Here is a 26,020-nt window from a genome sequence, read left to right on the forward strand (position 1 = left end):
ATTACCCACTTCTGACTACAGGTTTAATGAAATTGGTGAAAGTCTGCAAATACTATCAATAACCCTCTAAACTTCCCTCCAATTCTTATGACCTGTGAGTCCCTAGTTTCCATTGGTGCTGTGCTTTTGGCTGTCTAGGCCCAAGCCTCTAGAATTCCCTCTGTAAACCTTTCCATTTCTCTACCTCTGTCTCCATCTTTAAGACGCTCTTTAAAGCCTCCTCCTTTGACCAAGCTTTTGGTCATCTGCCCTAAAATCTCCTTCCTAATAGAGACCCGCAAAACATTTGTAGCCAAATCAGTATCTTTGTTCCAACAGCACTTCTTCAAATCCAGGATTTCTAGTTAATCTTTCACCTAGAATTTAATAGAATCAAAACTACTCACTCTGGAAAAAACTACATTAAAACTGTCTATCTGAAAAAACAGCCCTGGGAATACAAATACAAATTTTGTCAAGTGCCTCGCCTTGTGACTTGTTTAAAATCATAGAATTTGAAAGCCTAATTGGGACTGTTCCTCCTGAGTTGAAAAGGCAAGTTTACACCTGATTTGCTCAATATTATTTAAGGATTAAACACTTTATTTCCTTGAAATCTGCCTGTTATAATTTCAGCATTTATCACCAAAGAGCACAGCTTCCTAACTACCAATCTTGGTCCATGGCAAAGTCCTCTTTTAGGATTCAAATTTTGTAGGAACATTATAGCTGCTCCTCCCTTGAGCCTAAGTTTGTGCAGTGGCGTGCCCATTGGTGTAGAAACTCTGGAGGGTATAGACAGTTATCATATTCTCCATCTATAGAATCAATGCTGATATATGCTTTTCATTTGCCTGACAGTGTTACTAAAGCTTTTTCATTCAAATTCAGTGAATTTTCCATCTTTAGCACAAAGAATAGTATTTAAATAATACATGTCAAATAATTGTCCCCATCATTTTGCCACACTTAATCAATTCCAGCATCTCATCCAGCTATTCCAGGCAATCCCATCCTTCCCTTGTCATCACTCTCATACCATCCCATCCCTTTCATTCCTCCCATCCCATCCCCACCTTACTCTTGCCTTCCCCATCAATCTCATCCCTCACAGTCGCTCCAGACAAGGTAACTTTTTTGTTGAACTCACCCTACCCCTTCAGTTGTTTCTATTCTCCATCAACCAGCACCGCCATGCATCCCCCCCAACCCTGCCAGCACCAACTGTTGGCAGCCACAAATGTATGTCACACATTCCAGTCCTCCACATGCCCCATCAGACTCTGCATGTACCAGGCACCACCCATCAAATAAACCTGCCAGACAGATCCCTTAAACAGACCAATCAAAAAAGTTCAGAGAAAAAAATGCTTATTATGATTGTGGATGTGGCAAATTCTTGTTGAATAGGTCATAAGCTCTCTTGGTTCAGCAATATTGTTTAATGTGAGGAAATATAAGCAAAATTCGGGGGTCTTAACCTCAAAACAAATGCCATTTTGCAATGGTATCATCAACTTTTATTTACGTAAACACCTTTTAATATAATAAAACACCCTAAGGCACATCATTGGAGCATTATGAAACAACATTTGATACTGTAAGGGAGTGCTCCTTGTTTATTCCCCCCTACCAACACCACCAAAAAAGACAATCTAGTCAATCGTCTCATTGTTTTTTATGGCATCTTGTTACACGCACGTTAGCTCATTCGATCCTTGCGAAAACAATGGTGACTACATTTCAGAAGTATTTCATTGGCCTTAAAGCATTTTGAAACATCCTGAGGATATGTAATTGCACATTTTTCCTTCCTTTTCTTCTTCCTTGTAATATTGCTTTTCTGTCTTTTAGTCATGTGGAATACGTGAAGGATGGTGTGAAGCATATTCAAATCAAATTTTACATTGAGGGCTCCGAACCCATAAAAGGAACAGTGCACTTGGATGCAAAAGAGGTTAATTATTTTCTTCAATTGATTGTTCTGCAGGCCTTGCTAGTTCTATTTTTAGTTTTAGTGTCAAGTTTTTTTTAATAACTGCCCTCTCACCACCCTCCCCACCCCCCCCAACGCAAGTTACAATTTTAGTAAAATACTGGTAACTGTGATGTTAATTGTTGAAGCAGCAAAGTTGTGTCACAGAGCATTCATCTGCTGTCCCCTGCTCCACATAGTTCCTGACCTGAGGTACCTAAAGTCAAGATAGTAAAAGAGGACAGTGCCAGTTGGGAGATTGTGCTGTCTCCTTAGTAGGTGAAGGTGAGAATATTCGGTGGGCAGTTTAGGCTTGAGTGATAACTCAGCAACTAGTCATTAGCGGTGCTTTGGGAGAAGGTTGGCAGCAGAAGAGTGAATCAATACAGACGAAAGAATGAAGATTTAGAATATCTAAATATTACTAATTAGGTAATTTAAAAAAAAAAATAAACTATTAAAATGTCATCCATTTCCATGTGTCAGATTGGATTTAAGCTGCAAATTGGAAGTGGATAATGAAATTTTAATTTTTGATGGACAACTTAAAAATTAAAATGTTGATTTGGAATAAAATGCCCATAGGATTTGATTTTTCATATAAAAGTATACAGCTGTATAAAAATCTGTGCTTGAGAATACAGTGGTGCTATTTGAAACACTGAGAAGTTTGAATGTTCATCTCTCAGAAACATCTGTGTTGTTGCCTATCTGCAGTTTACCAGAACAGGCCAGCAAACTTATTTTAACTGCACACCGAGTTTCCGATTCAACAGAATGTTTTGCTTTTAAAGTAAGGTTCAGAATTGTTCACCTTAATTTCCATATTGACATAAAAAAATCAAAACAATTCCAAAAAGACAAAGTACAAATTCAGCGCCATTTGTTTTCTGCCCCTTATTACTTTAGATGAGAGAAGAGCAAATTATGATTATAAAACAAAGCTATCTTTTTTTCCCTTTATTGCAGAACCCCGAAAGTGGAAGGTACGACTTTCATTATATATTTGTGGACTTTGACACTTATCCTAAAAGGACCATTATTGTTGAAGACAACCGGTAAAGGAACTGATTGCATTCGTTTCCATGAGCTAATACGAAACCAGAGATTGCTTTTGGTTTTTGTAGATCGAATAAATTATGTGAATGAAAGATGATTTGGATAATTAATCATCCTTTTCAGATGATGTCATCCCAATTTATTCTTGTAGAGGGTCAGGCTCAGATCTGAGGTATAATATCTGTAAATGATACTGGCTTTTTATACAGTGTATTGATTAACATGCTCTCTATTTTAAATCATCGAGTTTAGCCTGTTGCGTTGAAAAGTTTTACAGGTAATATCAAGTTTAAGGACTAATTGCTAGCCCTTTTCTTTGAACAAACAAAATTCAATTATGGCACGAAAACAAATGATAAGTTATAAATAAATAACTCTGTGATTGCAAATTATATTCTTGTTTTTCATCTTTTGATAGGTCTGCCTAAGGTATGCACCATACACTGAGTGGATACACTTATATGCCACTTTTAAATTACTTCTAATGCTACTTTTAAGCAGGCAGCTAGGAACTGATATTTTTTTCCCTCCATTGTTCCTTCCTTTCTGCCATACTCTCCCTTCCTCCTCTGATCTATACCTCCTTCCCTGGTGGAGAAGCAGCTGATATCTTCTTAGCATCCCCATCCAAGCGTGTTTAAAATCAGAAACGTTGGGAAACTATGGGCAAAGTCCTATTTACTATAATTTAGAGAAATTACTTACATGTTGATGCTCCAGCGTTCATACTAATTTAAATGTGTTTTGAGTTTAACAAGGCTTTGGGAAATCTGAAATCATGAAGGTGTTAAAAGCCTTGCCCGGTAGTCTCCATCTGAGCACCAGACTTTAACTAGTGAGAATAGATAAAGCTTTTAACATTAGCCCAATTGAAACCTGGCGGGTCAGGCCTTTTTAAAAACTCAAAACCTCCTAGAAAGGGTGGCTGACCTCAAGCTGAGCTTAGCTGCCCTGATGCATTCATGCTGATGCCAGTGGCCTGCCCAAGCTATGCAAATATACCTGTGAGCTAGATTTCCTGTTCCACGGGGTAAATTGCAGAAAAAGAACCCTCCCCCCCAACTCCAGTCCAGACTGTAAACACCACCTAATATGTGGGGACAGGTATATTCAGCTTGAGGTCAGCCACCCTTTCTAGGAGGTTTTGAGTTTTTAAAAGGCCTGACCTGCCAGGTCTCAATTGGGCTAATGTTAAAAGCTTTATCTTATCTTACTAGTTAAAGTCTGGTGCTCAGATGGAAACCACTAGGCAAGGCTTTTAACACCTTCGTGATTCCAGATTTCCCAAAGCCTTGTTAAACCTAAAGCATCTCCTCCAAAAGATAGCTCCTCCAACAGTGCAGCACAAGTTCACTGAAATGGCAGCCTAGATTATGTGATCAAATCTCTAGATGGAATTTAGAACCCACAGTGTTCAGTCAAAAGCAGCACCTCCAATAGAACAGCCCTCCCTAAGCATTGCACTGAAGCGTTGGGCTGAATTATGTGCTGAAGTCACTCGTCTGGGATTTGAATTCACAATCTTCAAACTCACAGGCATAAGTGCTGCACTGCCAACTCTAATCATAGGAGGAACTACAGAACAACATTTTAACCCAGGGACAACAGCACAGGGAATCTGCAAGTATAGGGCTTATTTGTTAAATATAGTGAGGTGGTCTCAGGGTTCCAAAAGTACTATGCCAGTAGATGGTGCTATGAATGTAACGTTACATGACAAGTCAAAAACAATGGGTCAGAACTTACTACATGACAGCCCTAACAAAATCCTGAACAATCCTCATGAATTCCAGTCTTGGAAATAAAATAAATGCACTTGTAACTTCCCAAAACCACTTAATCAAGTAGAGAAGATTGCAATCAGCATGTACAACTTCAGAATTGCACGTAAGTGGTAAAGGGGCAGGACAGGTCAGTAAACGTGTGATGCACCTCCTCCAGTAATGCAGATGAAATTGTGCTAGATTGCCCTAACAACCACCCCCACCCACTCCCAATGATGGGAAACATCCACTCTCTTCAGAAATTGAATTCAGGAATAAACCTGGCTGCTCAACTGATGTTATGGACTGAATTTTACTGTGAGCTTCCAGATCCTGATGTTGGGCTGAAGAGCTTATTTCCAAGACTGGAATTCATGAGGATTGTTCAGGATTCTGTTAGGGCTGTCATGCAGCAAACTCTGACCCATTGTTTTCAACTTGTCATGTAACATTACATTCATAGCATCATCTACTGGCATAGTATTTCTGGAAACCAGAGACCACTTCACTATTTTTAACAAATAAGCCCTGTACTTGCAGATCCCTTGTGTTGTCATTCCTTGGTCCTGAGCCTGCAATTGAAGGCAGCAAGATTGACTCAACCATTTTATCCCTAGTTGGGCACCTACTGGCCCACCATTGACCACACTGGCCCAATTAAAGAGGGTGGACATGCTCCTGATGTTGCCAGCCCAATTATATGGGATCTGTAAGTATCTCTGAAACTTCAGAAATGTCACCGGGAGAGGTGGGTGCTGATGAGGCAAGTCGGTTACTGAGGGCACTTCCAGGTACACGGATAAAAAATAAATTCAGATGGCCAAAGATCAGAGGGTAACCCCCTCCAGGGAGATCTTTGGGATTGTGCGGACTGCATTCCTTGACCACTGGCCTTCTATGGGGCATGGAATCCATGGCTGCAAAGGTGACCCCGGCTGCCACCAGGAGGCTGTCTCCATTAAGCTGGAGTGGGCAGCCAATCCACCTGGCAGTCCACCACTGGAAAAATTCCCTGGCAGTGGGACTGCGTCAGGGAGCTGTCCTGATCCAGGACCTGCTATTTTACTGCTCCTCTCCACCGCCTCCCATCCGGGCAGCGGTAAAATTCTGTCTTATATCTTTTTCCAACAACCCCCAAGAACAAACCCTGCCACCATCACCCCTGGAAACCACTAATTCTTGAATGTAATGAGTCACACATCCTGTCACCCCAATGAACAAAAATGTTTAGAGTTAACTAAATCAGAGAGCCAGGGTCAGCTTTGATTTCTTGGCACTTCTTCAAGAAGGAGATTTGTGTCATTCAGGCTGCCAAATGTGGTGTTAAAATGATTGGTTGCTGCAGTAAACAGATGAAGTCTGGGAAAATGCCCCAGTTCAGGTCATTGAGTGCATTTTGTTCCAAAAAAGAATGGATGGTTAAATTCAATCTACTGCCTTACAACAATGGGGTGATTTGCCATATAATACAGGATTTATCGTATTATCGTAAAACAGCAGAAACTTACTGTTAATCTGCTACATGTTGCATACCATTTTGTGTGTTCTCAGTTTTACAGTAAACAAAGACTCTGTATAAAATAAGGCTATTCATTTATGCAAAAAATAGAATTTGCATTAATATAGCACCTTTCACAATCTCAGGACATCCCAAAGCTCTTTACAGCCAACCAATTATTTACTTTTGAAATGTAATCACTGTTGTAAATTGAGAAATGTGACAAACACAGCAAGATCCCACCAATAGCAGTGAGACAATCTGTTTTTGTGTTGTTGGTTTAGGGCTAAATATTGACCAAGTTACTGGGTAGAACTGCCCTGTTCTTCTTTGAAATAGAGCCACAAGGAATCTTTGTCCACCTGAGAGGTTAAATGAGGCCATGGTTTAACATCTCAGCTGGGAGATGGCATCTCCGACAGTGCATGCCCTCAGTACTCTATTAAAGCATCAGCCTAGATCTTGTGCTCAAGTCTCCAGCATGGAATTTGAACCCACAACATTCTAACTCAAAAGTAAATGTGTTACCGCTGAACTGGAGTGAGTAGTGATTTACAATTTTCACAGAAAAAAACACTCATGGAAATCATCCTCAAAACACTAATAAAACAACCTAAAACTATGTTGTATGAGAACAAAATTTGAGTTATTGCAATACTATAAATTAGTAGCCTTGGGGATCCATGATAAATCCTGTATTATATGGCATATCACCCCATTGTTGTAAGGCAGTAGATTGATTTTAACCACCCATTCTTTTTTGGAACAAAATGCACTCAATGACTTGAACTGGGGCATTTTCCCAGACTTCATCTGTTTAGTGCTTGTAAGGAACCCTCCGGATAGTGGCAACTAGCCAGCAGGCAGGCGAGGACGTTCAATTGGTATCAAAGGAAGACTCCACAGCAAACCAGTAAGTTGTGGGAGGCAGTTTCAGGAGGGTCTTGCTAGAATAAAGGGCAGAAGTCCAAGGCAGGGGAAGCGATGACTTTCCTTCTGGGTCTTGAAAGGAGATCTCCTGTTCTTCCTGGTCCCACAAGAGAAAGTGTTTTCACTGCTATGGGAGGGTCTCTTCATGCTTCCTGATGGCACTGGCCTGCTTTCAAGTGGCAACAATGCCACTGCTGCATCTGGTTCAGGCCCAGGTTAAAAAGCATGGAAGTAATTGAACCCCAATTTCTATAAATTCACAGGCCTATTGCTTCTGACAAGTGCAGCGGCCCCTTAAGTGGACTGAGCCATTACAATGGTGACCAGTGTGATTGCAGTGGAGTTTGAGGGGACAGGAGTAAGTCACATTGCTCCATTTTAAAAGGTCCCCCTGCCCCTTACTGTCAGACAGGATGGGTTAAAATTGACCCCAACATATCCTACAATCACAGAAGGCAATGCCACAGATGTTGCTTGTAATATAAGAATAATATAAGCTACGATATCTCCAAAAATATTTAACCAAACACTGCTTGCTACGTTTCTGTCAGTAAAAGAATAGTCTAGAGTGCAGTCAGAGCCAAGTTTGTGGTACCACAAGCGGCTCGGCTGTACAGAAAGGGGGAAGAAGAATGAAAGAGCAATAGCGATGGGGGATTCATTGGTTAAGGGAGCAAACAAATGCTTCTGTGGCCATAGATGAGACTCCAGGATGTTACTTTGCCTCCCTGGTGCCAGGGTCAAGGATGTACAGAGCGGCTGCAGGACATTCTTCTGGGGGAGGGTGAACAGCCAGAGGTCGTGGTCCATGTTGATACCAATGATTTAGGTAGGAAGGGGGATGTGGTCCTGCAATCAGAATTTAGGAAGATGGGCTGAAAATTAGCAAGCAGGACCTCAAACGTAGTAATCTCCGGATTACTCCCAGTGCCACATGCCATTGAGTACAGAGGATAAGGCATATGAATGCGTGGCTGGAAAGCTGGTGCAGGACAGAGGGCTTTAGATTCCTAGGGCACTGGGACTGGCTCTGGGGGAGATGGCACCTGTACAAGCCAGACAGGTTGCACCTGAACATAGCTGGGACTGAAATCCTTGCTAGTGCTGTTGGGAGGGCTTTAATCTAACTCATCAGGGGTGTGAGAACCAAGAAAAAGTATTAGAGAGGAATACCAGGGTGTGCAAAATACTGGGAGGGACAGATGGCACTAGTATTCAGAATAATAAGTTAATAGGTGAAATCAGGGTGAGGGAGAAAGTAACAAAATCTAAATCATGCTTACTATGCATGTATGTGAATGCATAGAGTATAGTAAATAAGATTGGGAGTTACAGGCGTAGATTGCCATGTGGAAATATGATGTTGTGGCGGTAACAGAGACCTGGCTCAAGGAAGGGCAGAACTGGGTGTTAAAAATTCCTGGGTACAGGGTGCTCAGAAAAGATAGGAAAGGAAGGAGAGGAGGAGGGGTGGAAGTATTGATTAAGGAGAGCCATGCTGGAGAAAGAAGATGTCCCAGGGGGTTAAAGGGCAGAATCAATTTGGCTGGAGCTCAGGGACAAAAAGGCTGCAATTGCATTGCCTGGTGTAGTCTATAGACCACCAACTAGTGAGAAAGACGTAGAAGAACAAATCTGCAGGGAAATTACAGAGAGATGCAAGCATTATCGAGTAGTTATAATGGGGGACTTTAATTACCTGAATGTAGACTGGGACAATGTAAAGGGTGGAGAGGGGCAAAAGTTCCTAGATTGTGTTCAGAAAAATTTTCTACAGGTATATTTGTCCAATCTAACAAGAAAAGACCCACTGTCGGACTTGGTTCTTGGAAATGAGGTGGGCCAAATAGATCAAGTGTCAGTGGGGGAACATTTAGGAGACAGTGATTATTGTATTGTACATTTTAGGATGATGATAGAAAAGGACGATAGGCAATCCAAAGAATAATTAACTGGACGAGAGCCGACTTCGATGTGGCAAGAACAGAGTTGGGCCAGATAGACTGGAACTAAAGATTGATGGGAAAAACCATAGCTGAACAATGGGCTACCTTCAAAAAATAATTAGTTTCGGCATAGTCAAGGTATATTCCATCAAAAGGGAAAGGTTGGGCAAACAAATCCTGAACTCCCTGGATGAAAAAGGAGATAGAAATTAAGATAAAAAGAAGTGTGCTTATGACAGTTGGCAGGTAGAAAATGCAATTGAGAACCAAGTGAAAGACAGAAGGTTCAGAGTGGAGGTGAAAAAGCATATTAGAGAAGCGAAGAGGGATCATGAGAAAGGACTGGTAGTCAACTTAAAGGGGAATCCCAAAGACTTCTATAGGCATATAAATAGTAAAAGAGTGGTAAAAGGAGAAGTTAGGCTGATTAGGGACCTAAAAAGGATTTATACATAGACGAAGGGGTCATGGCTGGGGTTTTTAAATGAATGCTTTGCGTCCGTCCTTACCAAGAAGGTAGATGCTACCCAGGCCATGGTGACAGACGAGGAAACACTGTCACTAGAAGAGTTCAAAATTGCTAAGAATAAGTGTTGAATAGACTGTCAATATTTAAAATTGATAAGGCATGGGACCGGATGGGATGCATTCAAGGATATTGAAGAAAGTGAGAGTGGAAATTGCAGGGGCACTGGCTATAATCTTTTAGTCTTCCCTAGACTCAGGGGAGATGCCAGAGAACTGGAGAATTGAAACCATTATACCCTTGTTAAAAAAAGGTTGTAAGGATAAGCCTAGCAAATACAGACCAGTCATTTTAACTTCAGTGTTGGGAAAGATTCTAGAAACAATTATTTGGGTTAGAATTAGTAGTCGCATGGAAAACTATGGTTTGATAAGGAAGAGCCAGCATGAATTTCTAAAGGGGAACCTGTGTTTAACTAACTTGCCAGAGTTTTTTTGAAGAGGTAACAGAAAAGGCCAATGAGGGTAATGCTGTTGATGTGGTGTACATGGACTTTCAAAAGGCATTTGATACAGTGCCACAAAATAGACTTGTGAGAAAAATTATTGTTCATGGAATAAAAGGGACAGTAGCAACGTGGATACAAAATTGGCTGAAAAATAGAAGCAGAGAGTAATGGTTAATGGATATTTTTCAGGCTGGAGGAAGGTTTGTAGTTGAGTTCCCCGCGCGTCAGTATTGGGACCCTTGCTTTTCCTGATATGTATTAATGATCTAGATCTTGGTGTGCAGGGGACAATTTCAAAGTTTGCGGATGATACAAAGCTTGGGAGTGTTGTAAACTGCGAGGAGAACAATGTAGAACTTCAAAAGGACATAGACAAGTTGGTGGAGTGGGCAGATAGGTGGCAGATGAAGTTCAATGCAGAGAAGTGTGAGGTGATGCATTTTTGGTAGGAAGAACATGGGCAGACACTATAAAATAAGGGGTGAAATTTTGAAGGGGGTGCAGGAGCAGAAAGTCCTGGGTGTACATGTGCATAGATCATTGAAGGTGGCAGGACAGGTGGAGAGAGCAGTTAATAAAGCATATAGTATCCTGGGCTTTATTAATAGGGGCATAGAGTACAAGAGCAGGGAGGTAATGCTGAATTTATAAGACACCCATTAGATTTCAGCTGGAGTATTGTGTACAGTTCTGGGTGCCACATTATAGGAAGGATGTGAACACATTGAAGAGAGTGAAGAAGAGGTTTACAAGAATGTTTCCAGAGGTGAGAAACTTCAGTTACGAAGATAGATTGGCGACGTTGGGACTGCTCTCCTTGGGGAGAACAAGGTTAAGAGGAGATTTGATAGAGATGTTCGAAATCATGCGGGGCTGGACAGAATAGATAGGGAGAAGTTGTTCCCGCTCATAAAAGGATCAAGAACGAGAGGGCACAGATTTAAAGTGATTTGTAAAAGAAGCAAATGTGACGTGAGAAAAAACTTTGTCACACAATGAGTGGTTCAGGTCTGGAATGCACTGCCTGGAAGTGTGGCGGAGGTAGGTTCAGTCGAGGCATTCAAGAGGGCATTAGATGATTAGTTGAATAGAAACAATGTGCAGGGGTACAGAGGAAAGGCAAGGCTATGGCACTTGGTCACAATGCTCATTTGGAGAGTTGGTGCTGGCACGATGGGCCGAGTGACCTCCCTCTGTGCTGTTAAAATTCTGTGATTCTGTATTTCTAAATAGGTGAGAAGCTAGGAACTGTGGACAAGCAGAGAGAATTAGAGGTTCAATTACATAAATAACAAGAAACTACTGGACAGATACAATGAATAATTTAAAAGATTAATGGAATGTTGGCCTTTATCTCGAGAGAGCTGGAATATGAAGCGGTGGAAGTTATGGTACAGCTGTAGAGAGCTCTAGTTAAACATCAACTGGAGTATTGCATTCAGTTTTGGGCTCTGCACCTTAGGAAGAATATATTGTCCTCAGAGGGGTGGAGCACTGATTGACCAGAATTATACCAGACTAAAGTTGTTAAATTATACGCACGTGTAGAGCAGTCTTACATTCTCTCGAACCTAGAAGATAAAGGGATGATCTAATTAAAGTAGGTAAAATGGTTTGATAGGGTAAGATAGAGAGAAGCTATTTCCTCAGGTGAGTAAACCTAAAACAAGAGGGCTTGTTGGGGTGGGGGTCGCTGGGCGGGGTGATGTTGGGAAGTGGCATGGGGAGGGAATGTCATAAAGTATTCTTCACACAGTGGGCAATACAAATCTAAAACTGTCCCTGAAAAGTTGTTGAGGCTAAATTAACTGAAAAATTCAAGCTGAGATTGATAGATTTTTGTTCAACAAGGGTGATAAATGTTACAATTATCTCTTCCTACGTAGTGTTCCAGTTCTTTGACGAGCTCATACTATATAATCCATCATGAGTACTCAGATAAATCATACAACACGATTCCAGAATGATTACTTTTTACTCGATAATTCTTTATCGAGCTCACGAGTTACTATGAGAACTCAGATACATCACACTCCACAATCCAGTGCAACTGCAGCATATAGTAGTTTACTCAAAACTCATACCAATTCTACTTTTGACCTCTACATTTCATGCATACTACCACTAAGTCACAATACATCAGAAGACACCTAAAGTGACATCAAGTTGACATCATGGAGTCAAGAAGATATACACTTAGCCCATCTCAATCCCTCCTAATCTTTCTGTTACCATGGTTGAATGGTTTACTTAAGCTCTTCTGATCACCTTATTACAATGAATACAATGATCATACAAACAACTCCCACACCCTGAAGGTAAGGGTGAATGATTTTCACACATCCTTGCCTTAGACCTGCTTCACAAAGCTTGCCTGTTCAGCACAAGGCTGTTTTAACTCACAGTGGGCTGATCCCACAAATAAAGAGGTACACGAGTAGTGTGAACTCACATCATCACAGGCCAAAACCTCCTCCTCCAAGACCTCTCGTGCATTATCCAGCTTGAATGGGATTGCACTTGCATGGTTCCATTATTATCTACCCCATCACAACCAAAGAAACACCTGTAATTACTCCTTTTCCCGCATTCGCACCATTACCTCTAATGTCCCCTATGGATCTATCCTTGGCCCCCTTTAATATATCACCTACATGCAGCCCTTCAACAACATAATCCGAAACCACACCATCACATGTATGCTGATGACAGCCAGTTCTACCTCACCACCACCTCAGAATCACAGAATTTTAATGGCACAGAAGGAGGCCATTTGGCACATCGTGTCTGCACCAGCTCTCCAAATGAGCATTATGACCTAGTGGCATTGCCCTGCCTCTTCCCCTGCACATTATTTCTATTCAAATAATCATCTAATGGCCTCTTGAATGCCTTGATTGAATCTGCCTCCACCACACTTCCAGGCAGTGCATTCCAGACCCAAACCACTCGTTGTGTGAAAAAGTTTTCTCACACGTCACATTTGCTTCTTTTCAACCCCTCTCAACCCCTTCAGTATTTCTAAGACTGCTTGTCCAACATCCAGTACAAGATGAACAGAAATTTCCTGCAACAGATATTGGAAAGACTGTCTTTGGACCACACGTCAAACTCCGTTCCCAAGCCAGCCATTCAATTCCTCTCCCTAGCAACTTCCTAAGGTTGGATCAGACTGTTTGAAACTTGGTGTCATATTTAAGTCCAACTGCATATCCACGTCATTCCTAAGACCACCTAAGACCAGTGGCGTAGTAGTATTGTTGCTGGACTGGTAATCTAGAGACCTGGGTAGATGGTGGAATTTGAATTCAACAAATATCTGGAATTAAGAGTATAATAATGACCCTGAAACCATTGTTGATTATTGTTAAAAAAAAATCCCATCTGGTTCACTGATGCCCTTTAGAGAAAGAAATCAGCTGTCCTCACCTGGCCTAGCCAACATGTGACTCCAGACCCACAGCAATGTGGTTGACTCTTAAAAATGCCCTCTGAACAAAGGCAGTTAGGGATGGGCAATGCTGACCTAACCAATGACACCCACATTTCATGAATAAATAATTTTTAAAAATTCAGCCTTCATAATATCACTGGATTCCAGCCCTGCCTTGGCTCAACTGCTGTTGAAACCCTCACCTTTGTTACCTCTAGTCTTAATTATTCCAATGGACTCCTGGCCACTCTTCCATCTTCCACCCTCCCCATAAACTTAGGGTCATCTAAAACTCTGCTCCCTGTATCCTAGCCCACATCAAGTCTCACTCATCCATCACCCAGTGTATACTGACTTACATTGGCTCCCATTTAAGCAATGTCTCAATTTTAAAATGCTTACCGTTGTTTTCAAATCCTTCCATGGCCTTATCCCTTACTATCTATGTAACTTTTGCCAGTTCTACAATCCTCTAAAATATCTGCGCTCTTGTGCAACTCGGATTTTAATCACTCCATCATTGATGGCCATGCCTTCAGCTGCTGAGGTTCTAATCTCTGAAATTCCCTCCCTAAAGCTCTTTGCCTCTCTACCTTTCTTACTGCCTTTAGGGCAGTCCTTCAATCTTAACTCTTTATCCAAGCTTTTGCTCACCTGTCTTAATATCCCCTAATGTAACTAAGTATCAAATTTTGTTTAACGCTCCTGTTTAGCGCCTTGGGATGTTTTACTATGATAAAGGCGCTGTATAAATGCAAGTTGTTGAAACCAAGGCACATAGATGAAGTTAAGATAGAGATCAGCCATGATTTAACTGAATGCAGGACAGGCTTGAGGGGCTAAATGGCCTGCTCCAGTTCCCATTTTCTTGTAAGTGGAGAGAACTTCACCATGGCATTTTGAGTAAATTAATTAAATTAAAAAGACTGTAAATTAAAGCTGGTGTCAGTAAAACTGGCCATGCAGTTGGCAGATTGTTGTAATGGTTCACTAATGTCCTTTAAGGATGAAAACCTGTTGGCTTACCAAGTCTGGCCTATGTCTGACTCTTGTTTTGTTCTTAACTACCTTGCTAAGGTTCCCAACAAGCATACAGTTGTCGCAAACTTAGTGCAAATAGAGTTAGGCATTAAATGCCAGCTTTGCTAATAGTGTCCACATGTCAAGAATAAATAAAAGGAGCAGGAAAAACAAATTAAGTAGATGACAAAAACCCCTTGTAACATATAGTTAGCAACTTTCAACCTGAGCACCGTAGACTTCACACAGTCATGTAAAGGTTGACTTCAGTCTGTTTCTGTTCCTGTTGATGTGAGCATTAAACATCAAAAATGCCAAACTGAGGCTAAATAATTTATATAAGAATAGACTTAGCAACCTGCGCACAACACTAAGCAATGAATTAAGTAGCAGAGTATAATGTCATCCACAAGTCACCTATAACCACATGCTAACTGTACCATACAGAATGCATAACAATTTTGTAAGATAGATGCCATCCAAAAAAAAATGAGATGATGAGTCTGAACAAGTAAAATCAACTGTAAAAAATAACCCACCAAACTTTGCACCAGTTACCTATGAAATTTCATTCTGCCATTTTGATGATTTGCATATAAAGTTTTCAGAATCTTCATGGAACAATTAACCAAGGAAATGGAACTCTATCACATAAACACGTTAGGACTTGTTTAGGCCAGCAATGTGATGTCTGATTATGCCTTCTTTGATGCTACTTATGGTCAAACTGCCTCTTTTTCTTTCCATTGCCATCCCCTCCTGAAAAATGTAAGAATGTTTTGTCTAATAGCAAACAGCCCTGTACGTGCCACATCAGACACAATGTTCTGATTGATCCAAGTATCTGAAGTATTGTTTAAGCATCCTGATGATTTGATTAATGTATAACTTATGCTTTTGTGTTGTAACAATGCACAACAAGGAGTTCAGATCTGCGCAACAACATCAATAGCATCTCTGCAGCAAAGACTGAGAGTCCAGAAGGCTGTGTTGCCTGCCTGGTGCCAGGGTTCAGGACATCTGCTCAGGGCTGGAATGGAACCTGGAGGGGGTGGATCCAGTTGTCATGGCCCACGTAGGTAGCAATGACATAGGCAGGACAAGGAAAGAGGTTTTGAATTGTCAGAGGAGCTAGGCACCAAATTAAGAAGCAGAACCTCAAAGGTAATAGTCTGGATTATTATTTGAGCCACATGCAAATTGGCATAAGGTAAATAAGATTAGAGGAATGAATGTCTGGCTCGAAGACTGGTGTGGGAGAAGTGGGTTCCGGTTTGTGGGGCAGTACTGGGGAAAGTGGGGTCTGTACCGTTGGGACGGTCTACACCTGAACTGTGCTGGGACCAGTATTCTAGCAAACTGCATAACTAGGGAAGTAGAGAGGGATTTAAATTAAATAGTGGGGGCAAGGGATCAAATTTAGGAAGATGTGGTAACTCACAGACTGGAGATGAGGCAAGAGAGAAAGATATTAATATGGGAAATGATAAACAGACCATGACAAAAAGGAATATAAAGTACAATTCTTAGAGTAAGTCAGCAGATAAGGTTTGTGGCTACAAAAATAATAAAACAACAAAAGTAAAGGCTCTTTATCTGAATGCATGCAGCTTTCTAAACAAAATAGATGAACTGATAGCTCAAATAGAAATAAATAAGTATGATCTGATAGCCGTAACAGAGACATGGTTGCAGGATGACATAGATTGGGACCTGAATATTGAAGAGTACATAACATGCAGGAAGGACAGGAAGTCAGGAAAAGGTGGAGGCGCGGCTCTATTAATTAATGATGGTATTAGTACAATAGAGAGGGATGACCTAAATTCAGGAAACCAGGATGTAGAACCGATTTAGGTGGAGATGAGAAATGATAAAGGCAAGAAGTCACTTGTGGGAGTTGTGCATAAGCCCCCTGACACATGGTAGGATAGAGTACAAAGGAAGAAATAGTGGGAGCTTGTCAGAAAGATACAGCAATAATAATGGGTAGTTTAATCTCCATGAATCTACATTTCAGTCTACTGGAAAAGCCAGATGGGCAATGGTAGCCTAGATGAGGAGTTCATGCAATGTTTTCTGGATAGTTTCCTAGAACAGCACATTCTGGAGCCAACCAGAGTGCTGGCTATACCAGATCTGCTACTGTGCAATGAGATAGGGTTAATTAGTGACATCATAGTGAAGTGGCATCATGGTGGCAGTGATCATAATATGATTGAATTTTACATTCAGTTTGAGGGAGAGAAAAGTGGGTCCAAGACTAGTATTAAATAAGGGCAATGATGAGAGCATGGAGGTGGAGCTAACTAAAGTAAACTGGCAAATTAAATTAAGTGATAGGTCAATAGAGATGCATTGACAGACATTTAAGGCGATATTTCAGAATACACAGTATAGATATATTCCAACGAGAAAGAAAAATTCCAAGGGAGGACCCACCATCCATGGTTAACTAAAAAAGTTAAAGATAGTATCAAACTTCAAGAAAAAGCATATAACTGTGCAAAGATGGGTGGCAGGTCAGAAGATTGGACAGAATATAAAATGCATCAAAGAATGACTAAAAGATTAATAAAGAGGTAAAAATCAAAGTACGAGAGAAAGCTAACTATAAATATAAAGACGGATAGTAAGAGTTTCTATGATACTTGAAAGAGAAAAGCGTTTTAAAAAGTGAGCATTGGTCCTATAGAAAGTAAGACTGGGGAATTACTTATGGAAAATAAGGAGATGACAGATGAACTGAACAGGTATTTTGCATTGGTGTTCACTATAGAGGTTAGAAGTATATCTCAGAAATGGCTGTAAATCAGCAGATGGTAAGGGGGGAGGAACTCAGGAAAATTACAATCACCTGGAAAGTGAATCCGAGCAAATTGTTGAAATGCAGGTTGACAAGTCCAAAGGTCCTGATGGATTTCATCCTAGGGTCTTAAAAGAAGTGGCTAGTGACATAGTTAATGCGTCAGTTTTAATTTTTCAGAATTGCCTAGATGTGGGTAAGGTTCCATTAGGTTGGAGAATAATAAATGTAACTAATTTATTCAAAAAGGGAAGGAGAGAGAAAGCAGGAAGCTACTGGCCAATTGGCTTAACATCCATCATAGAGAAAATGTTAGAAGCTATTATTAAAGACATTAAAGCACGGCATTTGGATAAAATCAAGGTAATCAGGCAGAGTCAACAAGGTTTTGTGAAAGGGAAATCATGTTTAACCAACTCATTGGAGTTCTTTGAAGAAATCACATGTGCTGTGGATAATGGAGAACTGGTGGTTGTACTGTACTTAGATTTCCAGAAGGCATTTGATATAATGCCACATCAAAGATTATTGCGGAAAGTAAATGCTTATGGTATAGGGAGTAACATATTGGTATGGTTAGAAGATTGGCTGGCTAACAGGAAACAGACAGTATGCTTAAATGTGTTGTTTTCTGGTTAGCAAGCTGCAACAAGTGGTGTGCTTCAAAGCCCGGTGCTGGGGCCTAAACCTTTTACAATTTATATAAACAACTTGGATGAAGGGACCAAAGGTATGGTTGCTAAATTTGCTGATGACACAAAGATAGGCATGAAAGTAAGTTATAAAGAGGACATAAGGAGGCTACAAAAAAATATAGATAGGTTAAGTGAGTGGGCAAAGATCTGACAAATGGAGTTTAGTGTGGGAAAATGTGAAATTGTCCATTTTGGCAGGAAAAATAAAAAAAAGCATATTTTCTAAATGGTGAGAAATTGCAGAGCTCTGGGATGCAGAGGGATCTGGGTGTCCTAGTGTGTAAATTGCAAAAGGCTAGTATATAGGTACAGCGAGTAATTAGGAAAGCTAATAGAATGTTATCATTTATTGCGAGAGCAATTGAATACAAGAGAAGGAAGATTATGCTTCAGTTATACAGAGCACTAATGAGACCACATCTGGAGTATTGTGTACAGTATTGGTCTCCTTATTTAGGGATGTAAATGCTTTGGAAGCAGTTCAGAGAAGATTTACGAGACTTAGACCTGGAATGGCGGGCTTCCTTATGAGGAAAGGTTGGACAGGCTAGATTTTTATCTGCTGGAGTTTAGAAGAGTAAGAAGTGACTTGATTGAAACATGTAAGATGCTGAGGAGTCTTGACAGAGTGGTTGTGGAGCGGATGTTTCCTCTTGTGGGAGAATCTAGATCTAGGGGACACTGTTTAAAAATAAGGGGTCACCCATTTAAGGCAGCGATGATGAGAGCATTGTGAGTCTTTGAAACACTCTTCCTCAAAGGATGGTAGAAGCAGAGTCTTTGAATATTTGTAGGTCAGAGGTAGACAGATTCTTGATAAGCAAGGGGTGAAAGGTTATCGGGGCTAGACGGGAATGTGAAGCTCGGGTTACAATCAGATCAGCCATCATCTTATTGAATGGCAGAGTAGACCCGAGGGGCCGAGTGGCCTACTCCTGCTCCTAAATCATTTGTTCGTAAGATTGAATCCATATTCCAGCAACAAGCAATGTTCTATTTCCCAAAAGTAAATGATGTAACATTTTCACATAACATAGTCCCAGATGTGCACTAAGTGAGGTAGCGGGTTTTCACACTGTATCTTGCCAAACCCTTCACACTCCTTATGCATTCTCGGGAAACACACCATTTCCAAGATGGGCAGGTTCTCTTTCACCCACCATTCCAACACCTCGCCACTTCATCACGCCAGGTGCCATATTTTAAGTCCAGTCGTGCGCACACATCTCATTGCTCCCAGCCCATGACTACTGCAGGGATGATGTCCACAAAAGGCAACAAGACTGCAGCCCCAGGTTTAATGACGCATCACTGGAATGCCATGTGGAGCCTGCCATGATGCCCTCTACCTCTGCTCTGGCCATAGGACAGGCAGCAGCATCACCAATCCAGCATGGCAGGCAGTGGCAGCAGTGGTCACTGCCAATGCTGCACTGAAGAGATTGACTATCCAATGCCGATAGAGGATAAATGATCTCACCTATGCAGCCAGGTTATGGCAACCATCTCAGCACATTAAACTCAAACGTAAGCTCATCACACATTCACTGGCATCTCACTCACTGCCAGCTCAAGGGAGATCACCACTCATTCTCACACACATACCCTCGCATGCCCATCTGTCCTCATCTCCTCTGGCCTCACCATCTTGAGGCCACTTGCAAGTGTTAACATGTGTCACCACACACACCCTGGGTTACCCTCCACCCCCATTACAGCTCTCGTCCTGCGGCCTCGTCCTTTGCCTGAGGCCACTTCTCCCACTTCCCCATTCAAGACCTTGCCCTGCAGCCATTGAAAAGCCACCCACATATGGCTGATTTGGTAGGTAGAGACCTACCGGTGAGCCCCCCTAAAAGTGATGTGGTGCTGTCTGTGAAGCCTGGCGCTGATGACTGTGAGTCCTGACCGAAGCAAGGTAGGCAAACAAACCTTGAAGTCCTGAGCAAAGTGTGCACATCACTTATGTGCTGTTGTGAAACACATCAGCATGTTTTCTGCCAACATGGGCAGGCAATCCATTTGGGGAGAATGAGTCCGGCAGGCTGGCCTTATAATTATATATTGATGTATTACAATGAGGTTCCTGCTGTCTGATGTCAGGAAGCGCGGCCCACCATTGGCGGGCTGAGCGGACGATCGCAAACTGGTTTCACGCAGTCGTGAAACTGATCGTGCCACATTGTCCGCTGACGCTAACGAACACACCTAATGCCAGCGGGCACAGAAAATCCCAGCCAATGTAGATTTCCTCAAGCTGAAAGAGTCAGAAAGTTTAACATTACCAGAATCAGATTTGGGCACCACACATCACCTACATAGTCATCAAGGAATATTTTTCTGTTGATGTATACCCACAGCATTAGGGACAGATGCTTACATTTCACTTAAGGGCTACAACCTATAACTCAAGAAGCTCTGAAAATCATAGCAGAGGAAGACCATTGATTAGCAAGTTGCTTTATGCAAATATTGAGAAACCAGAAATGCCAAATCAGAACAATATATATGAAAGATATGGCTGCAGTTCTGTCAGGAGATGTGAGCCTGGCACTACCGATCCCACACAAGGTCACTCCAGGTGTGCACCATACCACATGCATGCTACTGGCCACAAAAGCTGCAGCGGGCATCCAAAGCAATTGGGTGTTGTGTTTGCTCTAGTACAGCCACTGACACCATTTTCATGTGTCTCAACAGGAGAAGAGATGGCAGAATACAAGGGAGAGGGCACTGACCAGAGGCGGGCCCGCTCCTCGCTATTCTGACCCCGATGCAGGAGAAGGTGGTTGTTATTTCTTCTAGTTCACATACGTCAGAAAGAATCACACTATAGACTCAAAATGCTGGAGTTTCATTGAGTGTACTTCTTTCAGCTCTCCACATAGCTGGTAAGCTGAATAGGCTGATACATTGTTACCTAGTACGTAACTGCAGTGCAGCATTAAACATGGCACCCTGAGACATATATTCAGACAACAATTAGTACCTAGCTCTTTATGAATAATATAACAATATTTCAGTCCTCCTTTTAAAAAAATGTAATTCCCCTGTATCAATAAAACTGTTCCAACCATTAACCTTTTTTAAACTAAAGGTTAACATTTGACTTTTATAAATACCTTAAGAGTCTGTTTTAACCTGTTTTCCTTTTGCAAATTATTATTCATGGTTTCACTTAGATGGTGGATCTGTTTGTGGATTTGGTTTTCATTGCTCTCAATGATCAGTTGACATGCTGCACAGGCGTCTTGTGTGTTGCTCCTGGTGTTGTAGGAGCTGTGCTTGATGCTGCTAATGTTGTGTCATTCGTTGATGATGTTGTTGATGTTGTACCGCCAGTTGGTGCTGTTGTTGATGTTGACTCGCTGGGAGTGATGTTGCTGGTGTTGTTGATGATATTTTCTGCTTTATCAACTCAGGTATAAGTTCAATATGGAGTCTGTTCCTTCTCATTTGCTTACCAGTTTCAGTCTCAATGATGTATGACCTTGGAGTTTCAGCTTCATCAACAACTTTTGCTGGCTTCCAGGTTTTCATGAATGGATCCTGTACACGTATAGTTCGTCCTTTCAACAGCTCAGGCAGGGATTTAGCATGCATGTTCAAGTGTTGACCCTTCTACCTGTGCATCAGGGAGTTGTTGGCTTACTTCCTCCTTGTCACTTGGAGGAAGTATCTTGCTTGATAGAGATATACTTTCTTCCTTTCAACAGCTCCACAAGTCATTTCATGTCAGCCTTGAGAGGTGTAGATTGAAGTGACAATAAGACAAGTTTTAGATCTTCCTTCATCTCTTGGCATTTTCTGAGAATTCTCTTGAATGTCTGGACATGTCTTTCTATAAACCTGTGTGCCCTTGGATATTGTGGTGACAAAGTGATAATGTTGAACCCATACTGTTCAGCAAATTCCTTAAATTCTCTGGAGGTGAGTTGGGTTCTATTGTCAAATATTATTCTTTCAGGTATTCCTTGCTCAGGGTAGAAAACTCATACTGGCGAGATGATTGTCATGGCTCTCAAACTTTTCAACTTTCGGGTAAAAGGGAACTTTGAGTAGTAGTCTGCAACTCGTTTACTTTCTGCTGGAACACATCCTGGCTCACTTTGAGGCCAAGAGGTTCACACAGCAATTTGTACTGGCCAAAGGATGTGTTGAATTTTGTCAACAGTGAAGATTTTTCGTCAAGCTTGACATTCCAATAGCCATTTCTGGCATCAAGCTCGCTTAAAACTTTTGCCCCTACCAGTGCTGAAAATGGTAATGATTCCTCTTTGTTGTTTGAGTAAGATCTTTGGGAACTGAGCAAATTCTTAACCATCCATTTGGCTTCTCTCTCTTCTGCTGGAATTTACCCAATCTATAGGTTCTGTGACTCTGTCAATCATCTTTGTTTTTTCCATCTCTTAGAGCTCTTTTTCAAACTTCCCTTTTAGTTCTATTGGTATTTGATGTGGGGAATGAATCACTGGTTGCATCACTAGGTCAATAATGATATGATATCCAAAATCTTCAAAACATCCAAACATCTTGCCAAAGCAATCTGGATACATTTGTACCAGATCTTCATTACTTCTGAAACATATTGCTTCTCAATATGGTGTACTACCTTCAACCCTCAGTGCCGCCTCCTTCATCTCATGGCTCATTGAGATAAGCTGCAGCTCTTCACAGCTGCTCAATCTCAGGGTAGCAGGACCGCCTGTTTTAGTGACATAGAACATACCGTTAACATCATTTTCTCTGTGTGTCCGTCTGATTTGGGTTGTTTGTTGAATTTCAGTTCCCCCATATGTCATTAGCATGATGTTGCTCAGTTTCAGGAGACCTTTTCTTGGGTACCCATTTTCCTTCAAATTTTCAGGACAGATCTTCTGAGAAAGACTGAACTCTGTGCTGCATTATCAAGCTTCAGATTCAATTTATGGTTGTGGGCTTATTTCTCAGCCTCCTCCTGATCTGAATGGTTATGTGACTATCCTGTCTCTGGGCATAGTCACATCCAGCCATTTCATGCATTTGTATGGTTCCTTTGCATACTGTGTTCTCAAACTCATCGTTATCTTCAAGGGTATGGATGTTTTGGGTTTTTTTCTTATACATTTGTTTAGTTGCTCTGTCTCTGATAACTTGTTTGCCATTTTCTTTATTTATTTTGCACATTTTTTGATTTGCCTTTCCACAAGCCCTGCAGTTTGATCCACATTTCCTTCTGTCTGTGAACTCATATGAGTGTTTGCAGCTCCTGCAAATCTTTCTCTCTGTTTTACTGTATTAATGCTGCTGCCTTTCTCTTAACTGAAAGTTCACCATTTGGGTAGTCAGTGTCTTCATCTATCAATTCATGACTTCATGTGCTCTGGCAGTGTCTATAGCCTGTTATATTGTGAGCATGTCCTTTCCAATTAATCCTTTTTGTACTTCAGGGTGTGCAGAGCTGCAGATGAGCATCTAGCAGCCTTCCACCTGTGCCCTTGAATTTACATTTTCAGTTATTTTAAGAAATTGTTAATAAGTTCACCTGTTTCCTGCCTCAGCTCTTGAAATTTGTATGGTAGATCAGACAATTTGGCTTTAGCTGGAGGTGTGTGATGAATTTTTCTAAAAATTGTCTGCTCCCAGGTATTAAAGTCTCTCCTGCCCATAAAATGATGCAGCTGACTCTTTCCTTTTTGCTAGTGCCTTTTAGAAAGCTACTGAATGTTAGTCTGCACTTCTGTTTAAACTTCTCAAATGCCTCAACGGCATCATTAGCCTCCTAATTAATCATGGGCTGGAGCTATGTGTTTATTGCTGTGGCGGCCATTATGTTTATGCACAATTAACTCAGCTTTTTTCTTTCTTTCTCTGGCACTAATTACAGTTGATTTTTGAATCTATTTCAGCATTAAATTTGTTTAAAATGTTTGGGGTTTTACCCACAGACAACCGTTGCCACCATGTTATGCCTTCCAGTTCCCATAAGCTAGAAATAATTGCACTTTAGACTCAAAACGCTGGAGCTTCATTGAGTGTGTTTCTTTCAGTTCTCCATATGGCAGTTAGATTGATAGACTGATACATTGTTCCTTGGCACATGACTGCAATGCAGCAGTGAATATGGCACCCTGGGATATTTATTCACATAATAATTAGCTCCTAGCTCTTCACGCATAATATAACAAATCAACAATGTTAGAGCTGATGGGATACCAGGATGGCTGCTCCATCGTGAATGGAGAGGCCAGAGTACAGTCTGATGAGGGTGAGTTGCCTTGGAAACAGGCATGGGGAAAACATTAAGTGTGCATGAGGGATGGTCACACCTTCCAAGTTACAAACATGCATTTGAGTTACAGCTGAATATGTGGGCCCCTGAAGGGTCGAATAGACCTGACCATTCTGTTTTCTCATGCAGGTCAACCATAGGACCATAGAGCCATGCCACCCTGGGGGACATCAGCCCACCTCTAAAGAGGAGGAGGAGAGGACCTCAGAGAGTACAGCATCACATCCTTGCCCCCAGCCTGCACCAATCCTGATACTTTCATTTCGGTGGATATGCGCAGGATGGTGGATTCAGGGTCATAACCTGCTTCGAGCATCACACAAGCACCTAACCAGCTACCAGAGGTTGTGACAACTGAGACTTCTGACAGTCAGAGCAGGGTGGGAGATCAGGCACATGCTGAGAAGCAGGCTGATGATGAGTCTTTGGAGTTGACCATAAGGCAACAGTAGCTGGAAGTTCTATGTGAAGAGCATGATGATCAGGCAGAGTTTCCAGAGGGTATACATGCTTTGGCTCAGACAGCGGAGAAGTCCACCCAGGCCATGTGTGCTGCAATCTTCCTCTCATCTGTGCCCAAGGTCACCTCCATCGAAAGATTGGCAACTCTCATAGAGAGTCACATCTGGCAGTCCCTTCGGTGGCAGATCTGCATATCATCACTTTGTCACTGAGTTCAAGGGAGCTGATGCAAGATAAAAAAGAGTGTGAGGCATCTGAAGTCACCACCAGGTCCATGTCCATCTCAGGTGGGCAGGGAGGTACAACTGTGCCTTTCAAGGGAAGAGAGGATGCTGTATCTAGGGGCACCTCTCTGGGCACTCCGAATGTGGACATCCTCAGCCCCTCTGCCAGTGACACTAGTGCCTCAGGTAATCTCAATGACAAAGGAGGCTCCTGCACCTGCCAGGCAACCAGAGGACGGCCGCCAAGATCATCTCAGGCATGGGACAGCAAATTCGGCAGCCTGCTTCCACCACAGCTGGCAGCAAAAGGGGAGCATCATGTAGGAGCCGGCATAGAAAATTTAAGAAAACACTTTGAATGAACATGGACTTCACAGGTGCTAGTTATATATAGGATTATTGCAACAGTTAATGCAATAAATGTTGAATGCCACTTATGACCATCTCCATATAGTAATATAAAAGCAAAAAAACTGCAGATGCTGGAAATCCAAAACAAAAACAAAAATACCTGGAAAAACTCAGCAGGTCTGGAGCATCTGCGGATAGGAGCACAGTTAACATTTCGATTCTAAATGACCCTTCAACAGTTCTGTTGAAGGCAAAAACAGAATTACCTGGAAAAACTCAGCAGGTCTGGCAGCATCGGCGAGAAGAAAAGAGTTGATGTTTCGAGTCCTCATGACCCTTCAACAGAACTGAGTGACTCTTAGGAAAGGGGTGAAATATAAGCTGGTTTAAGGTGTGGGGGGTGGGGGTTGGGTGGGGGGAGAGAAGTGGAGGGGGGTGGTGTGGTTGTAGGGACAAGCAAGTAGTGATAGGAGCAAAACAAAAACAGAATTACCTGGAAAAACTCAGCAGGTCTGGCAGCATCGGCGGAAAAGAAAAGAGTTGACGTTTCGAGTCCTCATGACTCTTCAACAGAACTAAGTGAATCCAAGGAAGGGGTGAAATATAAGCTGGTTTAAGGTGTGTGTGTGTGTGT

General features: G+C 41.7%; 1 protein-coding gene across 2 annotated transcripts in view; it reads left to right on the top strand.

Moving 5' to 3' along the window:
* Positions 1–25,472, top strand: part of timm21 (translocase of inner mitochondrial membrane 21) — a 62,248-nt gene extending 36,776 nt beyond the window's left edge. The window contains exons 5-7 of one of the 2 annotated variants that reach the window (XM_041189128.1): positions 1,834–1,936; positions 2,924–2,940; positions 24,479–25,472. In XM_041189128.1, coding sequence (XP_041045062.1) covers positions 1,834–1,936; positions 2,924–2,940; positions 24,479–24,497 — 139 coding nt within the window. In that variant the 3' untranslated portion in view covers positions 24,498–25,472. Of the gene's footprint in view, positions 1–1,833; positions 1,937–2,923; positions 3,403–24,478 lie in introns of those variants that run through there. The other variant, XM_041189127.1, reaches the window with a different exon arrangement.
* The last annotated feature ends 548 nt before the right edge of the window (positions 25,473–26,020 follow it).

This window comes from Carcharodon carcharias, chromosome 6 (assembly GCF_017639515.1).
Source record: "Carcharodon carcharias isolate sCarCar2 chromosome 6, sCarCar2.pri, whole genome shotgun sequence".
Taxonomy (NCBI): Eukaryota; Metazoa; Chordata; class Chondrichthyes; order Lamniformes; family Lamnidae; genus Carcharodon; species Carcharodon carcharias.